This window comes from Phocoena phocoena, chromosome 13 (assembly GCF_963924675.1).
Source record: "Phocoena phocoena chromosome 13, mPhoPho1.1, whole genome shotgun sequence".
NCBI classification, from domain to species: Eukaryota; Metazoa; Chordata; class Mammalia; order Artiodactyla; family Phocoenidae; genus Phocoena; species Phocoena phocoena.
Window position 1 is genome coordinate 40,911,715 of NC_089231.1, and position 21,147 is coordinate 40,932,861.

Here is a 21,147-nt window from a genome sequence, read left to right on the forward strand (position 1 = left end):
ATTATTATAACACTCTGCAGAGGACTTCTATAGATCATCTTATTAAATGCTCTACCTGAAGAAAAGTTAAGGAGATATTCCCATTTACAATTTGCATTTGAAACCCAGAGAAGTTATGTGACTTGCTGCTAAAGCCACACAGATTTGACAACATTTACTGAAATTAACAAAGTTACTCCTCTTAATAAAGCTATAATCACCAAAATTATTTAATGGCTGTATCTTCATTTTCTGAATTAGGTATTAGCTTCTGTTTCGATTATTCAGAATTTCTGAAGGCTATGAAATGTAAAATATTTCTAAATAAATCCAGTTTTACTACTTCCAAGGATAAAGGAACTGTAAATGAGCCCACTGGAAATAAGTTGTGCCATGAAGGTCCTCAGTAGTCTGGTTCCAGGAAATGGATAAGAACGAGCCCTATAATTGACTGCTATCATTTGATGTGCCTAAGAAGAGATACTAAAACTGACTTTGAAACCACATTTTGGAGGAACTCACATGTAGTAGTTGAAAAAACCATTGCACATTACGTGCAAATTGCTTTTATTTTTTTAATTAAACATTTTTTTTTTTACAAATGCCATAGTTGTAGGTCTAGGAAATATTTATTTGAAACATCTTACCTTTAGTAGCTTCATGAGACCTTCTAACTGGACCATTAGCTCTCTCCGGCTCTCCTGGAGAGCAGACATTCTCTGTTCCAGCTCATCCTTGCGCTGTCTAAGAAAGAAGCAGGTGTCATCAGAAACAGCATTCAATTCACTGAGCTAATCACATTTGCCAGTCTTGTGGACCGCTAGAAAAAGGGCATCTCTGGGTCTTTGACATAGGTTACCAGGCAGGGAAATGTCAAATGAATGAACAATTATAGCTTGGGTGTATGTTTATTTGTTAAAAGTCATACTAAAACAAAATTAAACTCTTATTGGATATTTACCCCCATCTACCCTGAATTAACTATTTAATGAAATCTTTTCTGAATGCTTATTATGTCATGGGCCCTGTGCTGTGCCATTGGGTTCCCTTGAGATAATAAACAAAAACCAAATTGTCACTGAAAAAGGCCAATCCCTCAGATCCTCCAAAACCAAGGACCCTTTTGTAAATCTCACAGAAAACACTGATTACCTTAGTATGTGGAAATCGGATTTAGAAAAGTACATTTTTCATCTCTTCGATTCTTAGTATGCAATGTGGTGCCTTTCAGAGGAGAAATATTCGTGGTATAGTTTTTATAGTCGATATAAATCTTCTGGCTTCGGTTTGGCTGCATAGAGTGAGGTCAGAATAAAAGGAGTTCCCATACAATTGTTCTAACAATCTACAAGGTTTGTGTTTGCTTAATTTTGGTTTGTTTTGCAGAACTTCTATCAGCTGTCAGCAAGAATGAAAACAATGAAGGACACGAATATTAATGATTCACATCTCTGAAGTATATTTTCCAAATCTATTTCAAATCTATTATTTCATGACCATTAGTGAAAAAGTAATATATACATCTTTTCCTTGCCCCAAAGGCTCCTGTCTGATTTTGAAAATTGGAAATTATATTTTAAAAAGTGTGTGGATGCTTTAACCACGTATGTGTTAATGTATGACTAAGTATGCCTAATCTCAATGGCACAGACACAATATTAAGTGGAGCTATAGCAGGGACTCTGAAATGAAAAACTGACAATATAAAAATGTCACACTGAGTTAGGTCAATGACTCATCCAATTAAAAGATATTTTGTGGGAGGACAGGTTATGGATATAAAGGAGACATTTTTAATTTGCTTTCATATAGGCCTTCTCTATAATGAATTATGAATTTAAAACTTATAAACACATCACTCTTTTTGAAAATATTTATATTTTGGGCTTTTATTGCCATTTAAAGCTTATTCCAGAGCAATCCTTCCTTTGATTTTCTCTACAATTGCCTCTTTTCTGAATCCCGAGGACAAGGCACATCATAATTTTATAGACTTTAATTCTATCTTATTTTAGTCTTTGGTCTTTCTGGTCTGTAGCATTCTAATTTTGGAAGTCTTGCCCAATTCGAAAATATTCTTCAATGACAAACCCATTAGCTGTTTTTTCTTTGACCTTGTCTGCACATGGTGTTCCAACTACATCCTCAGAAGGGCTTGGCAGAAGAGTAGATAATGTTTCTGATTTATTTCCAGTTCTCTTCTAGATACTGTTCTATAAATTTTGGCCTTTTGATCATAAGAGCACTTTGAGAAGAAGGTTGAAGCAAACTTCTAATATTATAGGTAAGAAATATTAAGAGAAGCATCCAAAAACTATCAGAAAGAGTTAGCTTATAGTAATCTATAATTAACCAACATTGAAAAAACCTTACTTGTACATTTATCTTACAGTAGTACTCTTTCAAAACGTGACATTTACTCTTTCATGCATTTGATCGAATTACATTTTTAAAAATCATTTAATAATGATAATAATAATTTAAAAAAAATCATTTAATAATGTCTTCTCTATAAGTGTTTATACCCGTGGTTACCAAATGTGGGTAACACATCTGTGGTGTAGCCTCCACTGTTCCAAGGAAAAATGAGAAAACAAGGACTAAGTAGTGATTTTATTTTCATAGAGCTAAAAATATTCACGTCTGAACGAATGCCTTTTATTCTGTCAGATTATTTCTAGCTTTGTGTGTGCATTAAAACCTACTTCCTTTAGGACAGCGTTGGAACAATAGGCAAAATTTTAACATGAACTGTATATTAGATAATAATAAATAACAATATTAACTTTCCTGAATTTGATGATGATACCATGGTTATACAAGAGAATGTCTTCTTTTTTCTTAGAAAATATATACATAAGTATTTAGGGATAAAGTGTTATAATGTCTGCAATTTACTCTCAAATGGCTCATCAAAAATGCATATGTAATTTACATATATAAGCGTATATAGGGAGATGCAGAAGGGTGTGGCAAAATGTTTGCAACCTCTAGGTGAAGCGTAGAAGGAAATTCATTGTGATATTCTTACAACACTTCTGTAGGCTTAAATTTTTTTCAAAATGAAAAGTTGAAAAATATACTGTCATTCATGAAACTTGCAATAACAGATGATGGTAGTTTAAAAATGTCATTATATGGTAAAACAAAAAGTACTCAACTTTATGTTGTTTCCCCAAAATAATAAAAAAATTAAGCTGGTCTAATGAAATTCAAGTCTGGAAACCACAGACGTGCATCAGAGATTATGATTCCATTTTTAATTGGTAAAAACAAAAAAAAAGTCTCTTTATATTAATAAGTTTTCTCGAAGAATAATTTTATATACTTTGAAAAGAATGCCATGTGTATAATATGATGCTTATTTTTTAGGCAAGGGATAGATATGAGAATTTATACTTGTTTTTCTTAAGATTTGTAGTGTCAAGTTGCTTCTGCAGTTTTCATTAATGTTTTCTTCATTACAGAACATGGTATTGTCTTTGCAAACATAGTTCTTTAGCTGTCTTTTAATGGTTCTGCAGTGGGAAGCCTCACTAGATCACCTTGCAAAATTTCCCTCAGGTACTCCATCCAATATGGGAAGGAAAGACCTAGGGAACCACATGGAATGTTCCAGCCCTTTCTCTGCTTCATCTGTGCCTCTTGATTGCCTGTATTCTTGAAATTATGAGTAAAGCTCAATACTAGAGTAAGATCATGTGAATCTGACTTGACAATCTAATCCACTGTGTTAACCTGATACGTCACTCATTCTCTAATGGCTTCCTGTTGTAGGACTGATAGCAATATCCTCAAGATGAATGAACTAAATGAACAATAAAATGGAGGATGATAAATCTGATAGCAGTGTAGATGGACCGGAGGCTGGGAATCAGGAAAGTGTTTATTACAATAGTACAGGCAGGAGATAATTAAGACCCAAGGAACAGAGATAGAATATACCTGTGATGCTCATTGTGCAGGATCCCGGGCAAGTTATTTAACTCCTGTGGATCTCAGTTTCTTTATCTATAAAAAGACTATAATAGTAATGTCCAGCTCCCAGGATTTTTTTTTTTACAGCTACTGTATGGAACAGTGTATGTAGAGCTTAGTGCATAGAAAGTGTCAGATTAGCACACAGAAATGCCTATCCTATAACCCTATTCAGTTGCCAGATCTCGGTTGCAAACCTGGCTTTCCACTTCCTTGTGGCTAAAGTAAAAAGGGAAATATGATCATTTAGAAAGGTCATGATGCCCTTAAGATAAAAATAAACTATGCGTTCATGAAAAGCAAAGCTCTGATCTTGCTGCCCCCGTTCCCCTACTAAATACATTTCTCCTGTTGGCTTCTCAGTAAGAGGCCCAGAAAGGATGTAACAGGTGGAGAATACCTCTGTCCAAGCTACAATAAGGAGTCCCTTTGGCGGCTTCATATGGTCACCCCTCCATGGGAACTCAAGGCCAAAGTAATTGGTGAGAAGTCATTGTTTTGGAACTCTTTGAAAGTCTGAAATGACTAAAAGATAAAACACCCACAGCAGGTTTTCTTAACCTGGGATGTCAGGGTATCTTTGAAATCCCCAAATTGTTAAAAAGTGCTTAGCACAAGTATAAATGGTCCATAAGCATCTAAAGAAATATACTTCAAGGGAGTGCACTTCTTCCAGGCAGAAGAAATGTGCAGAATATGGAGGCAGGCAAGTGAATCAGCTAGGATTTAGGTGTCTCAAGCCTCAAGCCCTATGTGTGGGCCACCAGCTGACAGTGAGGGCCGAAAGTCTAGAAGTTCCCCACAGAACCAGACTCCTTAGTGTAGCTTTGAGCTAGGCTGGGGTCATGGGAATGCCCACGAGTCAGGGCCAGAGGATGGTTAAAATTATTGGCCTGTTCCAAGATAGCAACATCAAGGAGGGAAGAAATATCAGTTGGAAAAGTCATCATCAGTGAACCAGGCACCTAAAGATGCCTTCCCAGATGGTATCATCCTAACGGAACCAAATACTTTGGAAAGCAGATGCTAACTGGGGGGAACCAGTGAAAATGCTTATGAAAATTCCTAGTCACCACCCTTTCACTAGAGAATGGGACGGCCAGTGAAGAGTTATAAAGAACATTCCAGGCAGAGACAGGGTGCCCTGAGGTGTAGATGAATGACTATTTCTAAGTTGGTTTATTCAGTTATATTTCTGTGTACACTAGACTTAACTTTCTTGTAAGTCTCGAGGGCCTACATGATCCTATTTGGCAAAAGATGCTTTCAAGCAGTGATTTTACTTTCACATGCCTTTGAGGAGGAGGATGTAAAACATCCCTTTTTCCTTTTTTTCATTTTCATCCCTTCTGGGTGATGGTAGTAGAATGTGCAAGAGTTTCTATAACATCTCTGTGAAAGTAGGACCAGAAATCCCATACGTTGAAAAGGAAGAATTTCTGTTTCTTCCATTAAATTATTTTGTTCTTCCAAAGTATGACGTGATCTCTTCACATCAAGCAGCCTCCACCAAGATGCAAGTTCTATAGGTCTCCTTTCCATAACTCAGGCCTTTGGTGGGTTTGCCCCTCTAGCCAGGTGCACAAACCTGGGGAGACTGGATCCCAGCTGAGAGGCAGGGCCTGCCCCCTGGCCAGATGTGCTGAGTGCCCAGATGTTAATACGGCCAAAGGGCAGGGTTAGGGTGGAACCCCCAGAAACATCCATGACTACAGTCAACAGGGACTTGATAAAATCCAAATATAGCCATAGAGAATCTGCTTAATTTAGTCTCTTTGTATGGAGGAAGTAAGTGGCACTCTAACTCTGACAAGAGTTTGAGAGAAGAGGCATCTGTACTTATTATAAAAATTATGCCTCAGAGTTAGATTTACCTGAAATATACTTGGCATCCAAATTGAAAGATGGAAAGAATGTTATACTTGCTAACTACAAGTGCCTTGTGAAATATCCATATGACATTTTCATGAGGGAATGTCTTTGAGTTTATGTTTGTGTTGTTTATTACACAGACAGGTTTGGGTAAGTGCCATATTCAAGGTATGGTGGTTAAGTCTGATTGGAGCCCATGGTGTGACTCTCCTTTTGCACGTGGTCACAGTCCTCATCCACGTCTTACTACTCTCTACCGGCCTGACCCTGAGAAGTGCCCTGAAATTCAGGGCTTGAACCAAAAGACCTTCTTAGGTCCTTCCCAACTCAAATATTTCATGATGACAGACTAGGTAACAGCAGGCCTTTAAATTCATTTGTAGAACAAGAAGGTATGAAAATCTGTATGCAAAGCTATTAGGGACCAAGATTTAGAGATAATTTATGGGTCACAGGTAAATTTTTAAATTAAAAAAACTGTGATGATTCTTTAGTTGTTTACATGTTTGTTTTGTTGATCACTTTTATCATAAACCTATTGTTGATAGTGCAGATAACTAAAGAGAGTTGAGTTCAAATTTTTTCCAGTAAGACAGATATAGAGAACAAACAAGTGGTTACCAATGGGGAAAGGGAAGGGAGGAGTGGCAATATAGGGGTAGGACATTAACAGGTACAAACTATTATGTATAGAATAAGCTATAAGGATATAGTGTACAACACAGAATACAGCCAATATTTTATAAAAACTATAAATGAGGTATAACTTTTAAAAATTGGGCATCACTATGTTGTATACCTGTAACTTATATAATATTGTACATCGACTATACTTTAATTAAAAAAAGAGAGTGCACTATAAAAAATTCTGTTTTCCGGTGAAACATTTTGTTTCGGATCTAAAGAACACTGTTTCCTTTTCTCTGTGTCAAAGAAAAAATAAATAAACAGCCTCTTTCCCAAACCTCCAAATTCCAGCAATTAGATGTGTGCTATTAAAAAAACAAACAAACAGATATTAGCAGCTATGGTGGCTGAGGACCGTTTTCTGGTGGACACTGTTAGACTTTATTGAGGATCTCAGACACCTGTATTTCCTGAGACGCCATGGGCTCCTTTTCTTACCTGAGGAGGCGGAGCTCTGCCAGCAGAGTGGGGTTTTGCTGCGCCTTCTCTGGAGTGGGCTGAGAAGCTTGTTCATGCTCTAGCCGCAGCCTCTGGATCTCCTGTAAGATTTCTCTTGGGAGAGAGGAGGAAGGTAAGAAACCCAGGTCAGTTAACTTCCAGGATGTCCAGGATCTAACATCTGAGTAGTACAGGACCACCAGAAAAAAGAAAGAAGGGGTCAATCTATGTGTTGGAGCAGAACCAACCCTCATTACCTGACTGTGTTTACGAGGTGTTGGCTGTAGCTAGTTGGGTTAGGGAACCATTGACCGAAACCTCCCGCCTTGGCCAGGTACGATGATAACTGATAACTGCTTGCCTGAGTTGTCTCACAACAGGAGGTTCCGATAAGGAACGTGGTGCTCCCACTAAAAACTAACCAGGAGAATTTGGGAGGGGCCAAGACAGGGAGGAGACAACCAATCTCCCAGAATCCTTCGTGCTGGAATCCATCTTGGATGAGAGATGCGCGCGCCACCAGGAAGGACCCTGAGTCAGACCACATACGGGCCGAGCAAGATGATTGGCCAGAGACATCCCGGAAACTAAGTCCATTACCATAAAACCTGAGACTGCGAGCCACGTGGCAGAGCAGATCTCCTGCGTTCCCTTACCCTGCTGCTCTGACCCCGGGCGCCCGTTCACTCCCAATAAACGCTTTGCTTTGTCAATATGTGTCTCCTTGGACAATTCATTTCTGAGTGTTAGACAAGAGCCCACTCTCCGGCCCTGGAACATTGTTGCCCCTTCCTGCAACAGTTGGGTGCTCTGGGTGAGGGGATACTGCCTTCATCTCCAGTACATCCAAACTAGGAAGACTCTGCAATATGTCATTGCAATATGTCAAGCTGAGTGTTCTCCCCAGGACCTAACACTCTCTCTAGTCAGGAACATAATGCTGTGGTAATGTGTTCAACTTTGCAAAGCGCACTGCTTAAGAGACAAAAATGAATCTTCCTCTTATTTATGATCTCAGTCTGACACCATAAAGTACCTGCAGCTACCAAGTAAGAGATGCTTGGAAAAAATAAGGATAAATGGTGCTCATTTTGCAAAACTAAATAACCCCATTCTCTCACCAGGAATGAAATTCTTCTCACTGAATTTATCTGAGAAGCCCCCAGGTAGGCAAAATTCTTTCTCTTTTCCTTAATATTTTCAGCCTTAACAATGTATCTGAATAAGGGTAGCCTTGTGAAGGAAAGTGCTTTTAAAAGGATTCACTGTAATTGAGTCTGTGACATAAGAGTGCTATTGGTGTGACCCCTATCAGGGGTGAGACATGTCAGTCTATTATTGATGTTGGGGCCTGGGCTGCCCTGCACTGAGGTGAACATTAGGCCAGCCATAAGGGATGGGTGACCGATGTAAGACAAATTATCCCTAAGTGAGTTAGAAGCTATTAAGCAAGGTTAGAAGTCACAGGTTCTTGGGGGAGGGGTCAGTCTCCCATCCAGCAAAATGCAGAAGAGCCCATAAGATAGAACGAAGCACCAAGAATGGAAGGTGAACTTGGTGAGCGAGGGGGATGGGTGGCTTTCCATCTGAGAGGCTGATTTACAACTCCTGCTTCACAAACATGCCAGAATCAAGAAGCTAATTACCAGTGAGTCACTACACCTCTCATGGGTATGGTGGGAGCTTGGACCATAATTCAGTGGTTTTCAACTTGGTTTTTTGTCCCCCTTGGTGTTCTATAGTGGAAAATTTTCTTTAAAAGAAATCTTCCATGGAAACCCAACATGTCACACAGTTAAGAAGGAACTTCTCTGGTTAAAGAAAGGGGGGTGCCCTGTGCTACTAGCTCTTCTTCCTCTTCATACACCCCTACAGGGCCCCTGAACTCCCAGAGAGCCCAGCCTGGAAATCAGTGAACTGAGATTTCCAAGATCTTGAGGGCTAACATCCTGACATTCTGTGACTTCCACTAGTTCTCCTTGTTGGTTCTCAGGACAGAACCATGACACAGCCATTTAGCCCAAGGAAGAAAAAGAGAGAAGCAGCTCTGATCAGATGAGAATAAAGGTAAGATAGGTAAGGAGCATGAAGGCTTAGACTACACCCAGGGACTGTGCTGTCTTCTTTAGTCTCATTTAATCCTCGTAACAGTTCTATTGTATACAGACTAGTATAGTACCAATAGTTCTATTGGTACTGCTATTATCTGTTTTATGAATGAGGGAATCAAGCACATACCAGTTAAAAGTCTTGCCCAATTTCAATAAGTAGGTGGTAGCATTCATTTGAACTTAGGCAGGTTTGCCCCAAAGCCCATATGTGTTCGACTCCTTCAGTCTTTGGTACTTGCTTGGACAGGTCTAGCCTAGGCAGGCTGTGACTTCCACAATGTAATCTGAAGAGTCCAGCTACTCCTAATACTAACTCTAACTGGCTCCTCTAAGGAGGCTCTAAGAAAGCAGTATCTTCTAAAGATCATTTCTGAAATGTCTAAATGACTACCTAGGGTAGTCATGGAGTCAAGTGAGGAATTCTATCCTTCCTTGAAGCCCAGAGATCTGATTATTGGGTTAACTGTCACTTTGGAGACCATGGGATCCCTGGGTGAATTTCTGTGGTGCAGGAACTGTGACCTGCATAAGCTTCTGGGATGTGGTTCTGGGGTCTTTGGAAGGCATGAGGCCGTTGGCTTAGAGAGATGAGTTCAGGATGGACTAGATGCTCTTCAGGCACGGGGTGGGGAAAGAACTCAGGGAAAGGATGAAGCTCTCTTTCTGCCATCTCTTCTCATTTCCATTCCTTTATTCCTCTCATCCTAAAAACATGTATTCAGAGATTGCAATTCCAAAATGCCCTAGAAACAAGCAGTAAGAGTGGTAGCATGGTACAGCCAGCACATTCATGGGGTTTCTTGCTGATTCTGGAATCCCACATGGAGGTAGATATCCCTAGGTTATTTCCTTAAAGGAAGTCCCGATTTCCCCTCAAGTGTGCTATCCCCATGCTGAGTGGACGCAGAGAATCGGAAGGGAAAACAAAGTGCTTTGGAGAGATGGGAGAGTAGATTAAAATTGAAACCAAGATACTTGTGGGCTTGTAAATTTTCACGTTAGTCTTTTTTTCTTTCTAAGAATATGAAAATGTGCCAAGTGAGTTTGTATCTTCCTTTTAATTTTTTTTTTTTTTCTATAGAATTTTAAAGAATAGCATGACCGGGCTTCCCTGGTGGTGCAGTGGTTGAGAGTCCGCCTGCCGATGCAGGGGACGCGGGTTCGTGCCCCGGTCCGGGAAGATCCCACATGCCGCGGAGCGGCTGGGCCCGTGAGCCATGGCCGCTGAGCCTGCGCGTCCGGAGCCTGTGCTCCGCAACGGGAGAGGCTGCAACAGTGAGAGGCCCGCGTACCGCAAAAAAAAAAAAAAAAAAGAATAGCATGACCATTTATCCCCAAATTTTCAGGTCATACCCTACAGGTATGCAACAATGGATCAAAACCTCCTTTACCAGTCTGATCTCAGAAGGGACATCAGTGTTTAAAGATGAGATTAAGTATTAAGACAGCTTGGTGTTGTTCTAAGAAATACAGAATGTACAAGTTGTTCTTATATGAGGCTTACTCAGCATTGAGTTTGAGATCTGACTCAGATATTTATTACTTTCTCACTCAGTATATATTGACTGAGTTTCTACACTGTTACAATGTACCAGGCATGGTTCTGGAGCTCAGGGGCCATTTGTCACAGCCTCTGTTCTCAAAGAACTTCCATATCAGTCAGGGAAGACAAACAATAAAAAGGAAACAAACACTTAAATGCGAGTTTTTTTCAGAGAGACATGTCATACACACACACACACACACACACACACACACACTGATGTAACAGAGAGTGGTTCCTGGAATAGGAGGTAGTGGGAGAGATCAGAAGGTGATCTTTTAGGAGGTGGCATTTGAGCTGAGATCTGAATGATGGGAAGGAGCCATCTCTGCAGAGAACCCGAGGAAGAGCTTTCTAAGCTGCGAAAACAACCGATACTTTAAAGGCTGTAAGAAAGTAAGAAGCAGGAGTGTCCCAAAAACCTTACCTGTTCTTGTTTTCTAGTTCTGCGATCAGCTGCCTTTGTTGCTTATTTGCATCAATGGTGAAGGAGAGGTCAGGGGCACTCCTCTGCTGCGCTGGCTGCTGGAAAATATGTGGTTTATACTATTTAGTACTGGGAAGGAGAACCGACCTGTGTTTGAAAAGACAGGAGTCGTGAGATATGAACAAGAAAGAAAAAACTATTTCTATCACAACAAAAAAAGCAAAACGTAAAATTAAATGGCCATTCCTCTCCTAAGGACCAGCTTTTTTAGGGATCTGGAGCACATCTATGCAGTGGAAAGCAGAATAGAATCCTTTGGCAGGCAAATATACAAAACATGGGAAAAATTGGTTTTTAGCTTTCTGACTTGAAATCTTTGGGGAACTAGTACATTCTTGCCATGCTGTTCCCATCGCAACTATTCTTTCAGTAAAGGTGGGGTTAAAAAAATATATCACTGCTGAAGTATCTCTTTCTCTAGAGTTACTGTTTAACCACTGTAATATACAATTAAAAATTGTATAGTTTTAAAGTCATAGTTAATATGACTTTCTTTTCTTCTTTTGGTCAACATACTTTTAGCATTTCTGTATTCATATATTTAATTTTACACTGATGGATTGCAACCAGCTTTAACAACTAACTGGTGTATACGCAGTCATAACTTTCTCCATTCTTTTGTTTTTTTAAATAAAGTTATTTATTTATTTATTTTTCCCTGCGTTGGGTCATCATTGCTGCGCTTGGCCTTTCTCTAGTTGAGGCAAGCAGGCTACTCTTCATTGCAGTGCATGGGCTTCTCATTGCGGTGGCTTCTCTTGTTGTGGAGCATGGGCTCTAGGCACGTGGGCTTCAGTAGTTGTGGCATGTGGGCTCTAGAGCACAGGCTCAGTAGTTGTGGCGCACGGGCTTAGTTGCTCCGCGGCGTGTGGGATCTTCCCGGATCAGGGCTCGAACCCGTGTCCCCTGCACTGGCAGGCGGATTCTTAACCACTGCGCCACCAGGGAAGTCCCTCTCCATTCTTACATAATCACATATATATAAGAATATGATTATATAAGAATATATATGTATATATACCTCATATACCATATTTATATATGTATTTATGGGTATGTGTATTTAGTCAAGGGCTTATTTGATATTGTTTTGTAAAAGCAGGGTCAGATTATGTAGACTTCCCTGTGCCTTGCTTTCTTTGCTCTACCGTACATTATAGAAATTCCTCAATGTCAGTCATTATTGCTTTCAAAGCAAATTTTAAAAAATTACAACTAATCTTTCTACCAAAGAATGCCACGGCTTAAAAAATAACACCATTGCCTAAGCCCAAAGACATGGTGAAACTCAGCCTGATTTTTCATTTCTAGAAAACTAACCATAGGGAAAGGTTTAAACTTGGTAAAGGTCTGGCTTTTGTAAAGCTTTTCTATCATTTTTAATTAGTGTTTCTTTTAACAAAGAAACGATTTGTGTTGCTAATGAAGAAGTGTGAGGTCCTATATTTTATATCCTAAATGGTCTTCTATAGCTGGCATATGGGAATTTTGACATGTGATGCAGAGTTTTCTTTTGATTTTATGACATAATTTTCTCTTTCTTGCTATATTGAGAAAAGTAGAAACAACTCTTGATATATATCTCTTGATGTATTGATAAAAGTAGAAACTTATCTGAGCCAGCTGTGGATTTGAATCATTGCTTGTTCTTTATATTAACTGATTAGGAATTATCCAGAGAAATTGGGTATTGGTCTGGTTCAGCAGGAACCAGCAGGAATACCTCAAGCTCTGATTCATGCTAGACCAGAATGATAGCTGGAAAGTGCAAATGGAAGCAGTGGAAGGCCAGGTCGTTTTTAGGTCTTGCAGACAGCACAGTAGCAACTACTCAGCTCTGCTGTTGTGGCGTTAGCTATTAGGGTAACAATCAACGTGACATCCGCTCGTTCACAGTACTTACAGACGAAGTGGACTCTGCTGCCAGTCTCGCCGCGTATCTGGCGATCAGCCGGTGCTCTTCATCAAGCCGGGTGGAGCTCTCAAGCATACTATTGAGAACAGAGCAAGAAAGAGTCAGTCAGGCAACTGAGAAAAGATGGGAATATTCATACTACCACCTGGAGTGGGCTGGCTATTTCAGTGTTTCAGTGCAAAAAATTTGATCGTTATACAAAATCCTGTTAGGTTAATGACCTCAGACTTGGATTCATGATATGATCTAATGTGTGGCCAGGAAGGTCCTTAATAAATCCTACCTTACAAAGAAATCTCCAAAGAGGAGTGACTTTCCTGATCAACATTTCTGATGAAAGAATACTTTCTCTTTAATTTAGTTGTATTTCCTTTAACAATTTAATTTCCTTATGACAAAGTAATACATGTCTGAAACCAACATGATAGACAATATGAAAGCAAGAAGGAAGAAGAAACCAACTTGTTCAGCCTCCGGCGATCCCCCACTCCTGGTATTGTGTAATCCTCTTCATTTATTGTGGAATGACTGGACTTAACAGACTGAATTCTAATGAATAGAATGTGGCAGAAGTAATGGAAGGTAACTTCCAAGATTAGGTTATAAAAAGACCCTGGCTTCTGTCTTGGGCATGTTTTCTCTCTCTCGAGCCCTTCTGGATTGCTTGCCCTGTGGGAAGCTGGATGCCATGGCACAGGCGGCTCTGTGGAAAGGCCCACGTGAGGAGGAACTGAAGCCAGCCAGTAACCATGGGTCTGGATCCCCTTCGGGAGAGCCTTTAGATGAGATCACAGCCCACCCACAGCTTGATTACAACCTCGAGAAAGTCCTGAGCCAAACATGGATTCCTCACCCACGGTGTTTGTTGTTTTAAGCTGTCGAGCTTTTGGGTAATTTCTTATGCAGCAGTACACAATGCATATAACTCTCATCTATAATACTACTACCCAGGTAACTTGCCATTTTATATTTACTTCCAGAGAAGTAGAATTATGGTAGTGGCTTCTAATGACACGAGTGGGAATCATTTAGTGTCTCCTATAAATTTATAAAAATTCTTCCTGTTAGAATAAGAATATTCTGACCCCTTAAAAAAACTAATGCAAATAGAAGCATTTTCAACTCTCCTAGAGAGTTGATATTTCAGAAAGCCCTTCACATAAGATTAAGTTTTGGGTGCCACTAAAAAAAAAAATTCTGTGAAACATACCAGTAACATTAATCCTGTTAATAGACTAGTTGGTCATAGTTTAGTTTATCAGTTATTATGGTGAGTATCAGGCCAGGATCAAGATTAGAAACCAGTTCCTCTCAATCCCCAAATATACTTATATTCTCCACTGGCTTATATTTAAGCCTGTTCCTTAAAGAAAAAAAGTCAATACTCATGGTTATACGTTAGAAATGACACACTTCTATGCCAATGTTAAGGTTGTAAAAATTATCCACTGAAAGACTTGGATCCCTATAAAGTAATGTACATTTATATTATTTATTTGTACACTTACATAAAAAGTAAACATGCAACATAGTCTTTCAACCTTTGTTCTAGAGTGAGAAGATGAATGAAAATGATTATGCGCTTTCAGCATATTAGCTATGTCACTTAGCTCTTCTCTGCTTGGTGGAATCTGTTACTGTAACATTTTTTTTCTGGTCGTTTGGAAGATATTCCTGTTTCCCTTATCTATGCGCTAGTCTGTATTCCTCACATATGTAAACTGTACCTGTTCTTATCCTGAATTCTCCCACTAGATTTAGCCCTTTTCTCTAAGTTACCGTATCCTACCTAGAATACTCCTGAATTTCTCCATTTACCAAGTCACTTCTTCATCCTCAGAAAAAGAGCCTTCACTTTCCTGCTGCCTAAATGAGACAATGCATGTAAAAAACGTCAAGCTGGTATGATGCCTAGAACACATTAAATGCTCAAAATTATTAGGTAATACAATTTTATTATTATTTTGCCTCTTGAGTAACCTGTTCAGATTCATTAATGATTCTTGGCTCCTTCAAAATGTCATCTACAATCCAACAGCTATCTAGAGCAGGGCTTCTCAAACTTTAGTGTGTATACATATCACGTAGGGATCTTGTGAAAATGCAGTCTCTGGTTCTGGAGTGGGGGTGGGGTGGGGGGGTAGGATGGGACCCCAGAATCTGCATTTCCAACGAACTCTCAAGATACGTTGGTATTGCTGGTCCAAGGACAACACTTTGAGTAGCAAGGATCTAGAAGATCTTGAAAATAAAATGGAAAAGTTAAACACATGAAATGAACCCCAAATGTAAGCCATATAAAAGACATCATTTTTCATATCCATATAGCATTGTGATATTTTCACACAAATTCCCTTAAGACAGATATTCTAGGATTCAGGGCTCACCTATGTGTAGTATTAATCCCAGTGGATTGAGATTTCAACCAGCATACAAATTTAAAGTTGGAATAAGAAACTATTTTTACTAGCAAAAGGCCGAATTAGTTCTGGACAATGGATGCTTTAAAACAGATGTTTAAAGCAGATGTGTTAGGACTTCCCTGGTGGCGCAGTGGTGAAGAATCCACCTGCCAATGCAGGGGACACAGGTTTGAGCCCTGGTCCAGGAAGATCCCACATGCCGCAGAACAACTAAGCCCGTGCGCCACAACTACTGAGCCTGCACACCTAGAGCCTGTGCTCCGCAATGAGAAGCCACTGCAATGAGAAGCCCGCGCACTGCAACGAAGAGTAGCCCCCAATCACTGCAACTAGAGAAAGCCCGAGCACAGCAACGAAGACCCAACGCAGCCAAAAATAAATAAATAAATAAATAAAAAGAAAAGCAGTGTGTTATAAAACACGTCTGTCCTCTGCAGTGGTTAAAAATAATAACTGAATTTCTTGTTACAGCTTCAATGAGAAAGCGAAAGTTTATGCTGTCCTTACTTTAAACATAAAACCACCCAAAAAAGAAACAATTTAATTTGATTTTAACACATTGGTCATTTTCTGGCTGCTGTATTAGAGACCATATGCCTAACTCAACACAGTTTGTGTAGACAACAAGGCCCAAATCTCCAAGCCCAGGACGATGATCTGTTTGAATGCCTGAAAGTGACTTTGTCAAAAACATTTGTGTTTTGATAAATAAATAATAAAAAAAACCTTGATAAAAAACCCTCATGATAAAAGTGCCTTTTATCATGAATGACCAGCAAGTATAAATAACATGAAGGTTATATCAAAAAAAAGCCTCCTGGAAATGTAAGAAGGGAAGTTATGGAGTTTCATCTAGTAAGCTATAACTCATACTTCCCCTGCCTCTCCTTCCTCCAGCACCGAGTGAATGAGGGGTGGAGTGATGTATTGCCCCTTTGTGCACACAAACGATTTATAAGTCCACATGTGCCATTTCAGTACGTTCGCATTATACAAGGGTGAATGAGGCATTCACCTAATAAATTCCATTATTTCAAGACTTCAATTACAAATAGTCAGAAATGAATGGCCAATAATTCCCTAAATCATTAAAGAAATACCAATTCCAACATTGTCTCTATCCCTGCCTATTCATTTCCAGACTTTATAATCAGTAATCTTATTACAAGACCATGATGAATTTAAAAGGGTCTGCTGTGTAGACTGCATTTCAGAATAGGGAAATCTATAACGTTGAAAGTGCTCCACTTTCTGCCTTAAATACATGGCCAGCGTCTGTTGCTAGTGATTTCAAAATGGCATCTAGGAAACTCAAGTGGCCCCAGCTGAGCTAGGGCTTCCTAAATTGTGATTTAGCAGGGATTTCTGGGAACTCAAGGTTTGTTCACATTTCTCTGGTTTCTCTGCAGGCCTGTTTCCCTGGCAGTCCAGGGGTTAGGACTCTGTGCTCTTACTGCCAAGGGCCGGGGTTCAAGCCCTGGCTGGGGAAGTAAAATCCTACAAGCTGCACGGCCAAAAAAAAAAAAAGAAAAAAAAATCAGAATAAATGTAAAAAAAAAAAGTATTTGTCTATACTTGAGTCATGAAGAGATTCACCTAGGTTTAAAAAAAAAAAACAAAAAACACAAATAATAATGTGATCTAAAGGGCACCAGAAATACTTCTTCATTTTTCCTTCATATTTTTTCCATTTGTCTGAATGGTGACAGGAACTTTAGAGGTGACTTTTTAAGGTCATTAAGTGTCACTACTCTTTTATTAAAATGCAAATAGCTATTAGGAGGATTACTGCCTGAGAAGGCATTATTAGTTATTACTTAAGTGGAGGATGACTTTCTCAGGGTATGTCCTGTCTTTCACAGTTGGTTGAGAGCAAAATGCCATAGGAATCTTCATGGATAATAATAATAATAAAACAACTTACCATAACAATGGCTTCTCTATAGAGGTGCCTTCAAACTCCTTTATCAAGACCCTGACTTTGATAACCCACTATGTTACAATCATCCACCAAGGCCATGCCTTCTACCTCTACAAATCCACAAATTCCTCCATTTCCTTCCATTCCAGCTGTCACCAATGTGGCCCAGGCCACCATCATCTCATCCTGAATGAGTGTAAAGTCCTCTCAATAGGTCACTCTGATTTGAGAGTTATTCTTTCCTCCAATTCATTTCCTGTCCTCAAGTCATCGATCTTTTAAAAGTAAAGTTGGCTGTAACATTCTTATGCATAAAATTCTTAATAGGTTCTCATTTTTCAAATTCCTAAATAAGACTTATAAGGTCCTGCATAGTCTAGCTTCATCCTTTACCCCCGTGGCCTTAACATACTCAACTTCCTCAAATGAACCATATTCTCTCTGTCCTGAATGGTCTCTCTGTCTCCTCCACTCACTTCTGCTTGGCTAATTCCTCTTCATTCTGGTATTGGCTTTGGCTTCCATTTCCTGCCCTCATGTCCGACCTCCAAATTCAGGTCCATTGCTCCTTATATATTCTATAGCCCTCTGTACTTTGCTGCCCTTGTTATAGCTGTTATCTCTTTGCTTTTTTTAAAATTGGGGTACAGTTGCTTTACAATGTTGTGTTAGTTTCTGCTGTACAACAAAATGAATCAGCTACATGTATACATATATAGCCTCCCTCTTGGACCTCTCCCCCCACCAATTCCCGCCCATCTAGGTCACCACAGAGCAGCGAGCTGAGCTCCTTGTGCTATACAGCAGGTTCCCACTAGCTTTCTATTTTACACATGGCAGTGTATATATGTCAATCCTAATCTCCCATTCATCCCACCTCCCCTGCCCTCCATGTCCACAAGTCCGTTCTCTATGCCTGCGTCTCTATTGCTAAAAAAAAAAAAAAAAAAAAAAAGCAAGACTACTTTATAAATGATGTTGCATTTTAATTGCCCTTTTCACTTGTCTTTATCCTTCACTAAACTGAAACTTCTTTGAGGACAGAATGGTTCAATCTCTTCTCCCTTGGAACTTGAGTGTTTTGCACGGTGCTTAGAACATAGCAGGAACTACCCAAGAATTAGTTGGACAAAAGAACAAATAAAGGTTGGCTCACTTCTGACATTCTTCAGAAGGTTTACATTTTTAGGATTCTAAGGAGATGTTTTTCTCAGAAGTCTAGTTCTATAACTGAAGGTCCTAAACATTTTACAAAAGAAAAGGAGTAGTGTTAACAAGGAAATGAAAACTCATAAAAGAAGATACTTTTCAATATGTGTGGATAATAATTTCTTTTTCCTTTCTGCAGCTTGCAATAAACTTATACTTTTCAAAATCACACTTACTGAAAAGAGTCAGTCAAATCTTAGCCTACACATTAAAAATATTAAAGGCATACAATTCAGTGGATTCAGTGTAGAAGCATGCTATGGACTGAATTGTCTCTCCTCACATTCATGTGTTGAAGCCCTAACCCCCAGTGCCTTAGAATGTGGCTGTGTTTGGAGATGGGAATTTAAAGAGGTAATTAAGGTTAAATGAGGTCCTAAGGGTGGGGGCCTAATCCAATATGACTGTTGTCCTTATGAGAAGAAGAAGAGACAACAAGGATGTATGTGCACAGAGAAAAGGCCATGTGAGGACATAGCAAGAAGGCAGCCATCTGCAGGCCAAGGAGAGAGGCCTCAGCAGAAGCAGCCCTGCAGGCTCCACGGTCTTAGACTTCTAGCCTCCAGAACTGTGAGAAAATAAACTTCTGTTGTTCAAGCCATGCAGTCTGTTGTACTTTGTTACGGTAGCCATAGTGAACCGATACAAAGTGGAAAAGGTCGGAGAACATTAAAAAATTAAAAAAAAATTTTTTTGCCCAACATCACTTTTAGGTTTTTTTTGCCCCTTATTAGTTGCTTTTGTCACATCAGTGACTTGCTGCTTCTCATCTTTATCCATATTTATCACTTCTACTCAAGTCAAGTTTAATACTTTACTTTTTCACCTATTTTATACTCTTACACTAAATGTTCAATTTCAGGGCTAATTTATAATAGGTGATTTTTTTAATAGCAAAAAGTATTTTTCTAGTAAAAAAGATTTTCTGAGGACTCCTAACAATTTTGTTTAGGGTGAGTGGGAATTTTATATCTGTGGCACTATCAATATTCTCCAACATCAATGGACATTTATTGGGCACTTACTGTGTGCCAGGCACTGTGCTAGGTGCCAGAGAGATGGTGGTAAACAAGTCCGAGAAGGTCTGCCCCATAAGAGGAAGGTAGGAGTGAACCAACCAACCAAGGAACCAATGATAACAGTTATGACAAGACTGAAACAAATAGTATTCCATGATCAGACTAATATGGGAGACCTACCTGAGTAGGTAGGTGCCTTTAATCAGAGTCTGGAAGCCAGAGAAGGAGCCAGTTCATGTGTGTGTGGAAGGAAAGGGCAGGAGGAAAATGGGGAAGAACGTTCTAGGCATAGGGGAAGAACTAGTATCATGGTCTTTGAGGCAGTTTTAGGAACTGTTTTTAGGAACTGATGAAAAGCTGATGTGACTAAATATTATGGTTGAGTGGGAGAACCCCATGAGAGCTGGGGCTGGGAGAGGGGTAGGCGAGGGCTAGATCACACACAGGCTTGCAGTCCCGGTGATGGGTCTGGGCTGTGAACTAAGTGCCATAGGACTCTAGTAAAGGAAGCACGTGAGCAAGTAACAACTTAGACCTCATATGTGAAACCCGGAAATAGGCGTCAAAATGTCCCATTTCTTGTACTTGAGAAAAACATAAGCAGGACAGATATCAACCCAATTATATGAGATCAGGGGTCTAACAAAGTGACAGCAATCGATCATGACGTCAAAGTATAGACTGTACCCTTTCACTGTACTGCTTCCCTCCCTTACACAAGGGGCCTTTGCAGAGTTGAGAGAAACGTGCCAGAAGCTTCTGACTGGTAAGTATCAAGGCTTAAAACTATGGTTAGAGTTGGAAGTTCTGGGCTGGTTTGCAACCTCCTTCGGTCTGCCTGCCACCATCTGTCCTATAAACCACTAGCAAGCCTGGACACCTGATAAGCTTTAGGAGAGGCCAGAAAAAGCCCTCACTGGATAACTCTGAGACCTCTCCTCCCCCAGTGAAGAAGGTGCTTGAAAACCATCACGGCTTTTAAAACTTCACTTAGGAATTAGGAAGACAGTAGGACTTTGCCCTTGATCTACAGTTTTATTTATTTGGCTTATCTGACATCAGAACCAGCAAGGGCACATAAGAATATCTTTAATTTAGCAGCAAACTATTTACAGATGAGTCAGTTTCCCATTGTGGTAAGCAGTTGATATAGGGGAGAAGGTCCTACACTGAGTGAATTAGGAGCATATAGGAATACTTACAAAAACACACCTTTCAAGCAAGAACAACTATTAGATTTCTCTTTACAGACCATCTCATGAAGGGTGCACAGACAGGAAGGCCGAGGTCTGAGGTGGAAAACAGATGAGACTCAATATCAGAAGACCTTTCCGGCAGGTGACCTTGGATAAGTCACTTGATGTCTTGCAACCGGGCATTTTCTTATCAGTGAAATGGCAATAATAATATCCAAATCTACAGGGCTTTGACAAGCAGATTAAATAATGTGTGGGAAAGGGCTTTGTCATTTTTGAAGCACTTCATAAATGTGAAATTTATTATTCATATTCTGGCTGCTGTGATGATGTCCAAGAGGCTGAAGAGAAAATTTTTGTCTTTTTGAA

The 21,147-nt window shown here is 39.7% G+C and overlaps 1 protein-coding gene across 18 annotated transcripts in view; it reads right to left on the reverse strand.

Annotated features, from left to right (window-relative positions):
* Window positions 1-21,147, reverse strand: part of DTNA (dystrobrevin alpha) — a 288,661-nt gene that overhangs the window by 24,735 nt on the left and 242,779 nt on the right. For 12 of the 18 annotated variants that reach the window (XM_065889316.1, XM_065889317.1, XM_065889324.1 and 9 more), the window contains 4 exons: window positions 12,999-13,086; window positions 11,036-11,133; window positions 6,955-7,068; window positions 627-723 (listed from right to left, as the gene is read on the reverse strand). In XM_065889316.1, coding sequence (XP_065745388.1) covers window positions 627-723; window positions 6,955-7,068; window positions 11,036-11,133; window positions 12,999-13,086 — 397 coding nt within the window. Of the gene's footprint in view, window positions 1-626; window positions 724-6,954; window positions 7,069-11,035; window positions 11,134-12,989; window positions 13,087-21,147 lie in introns of all 18 variants that reach the window. The other 6 variants (XM_065889325.1, XM_065889319.1, XM_065889323.1 and 3 more) reach the window with 3 other exon arrangements.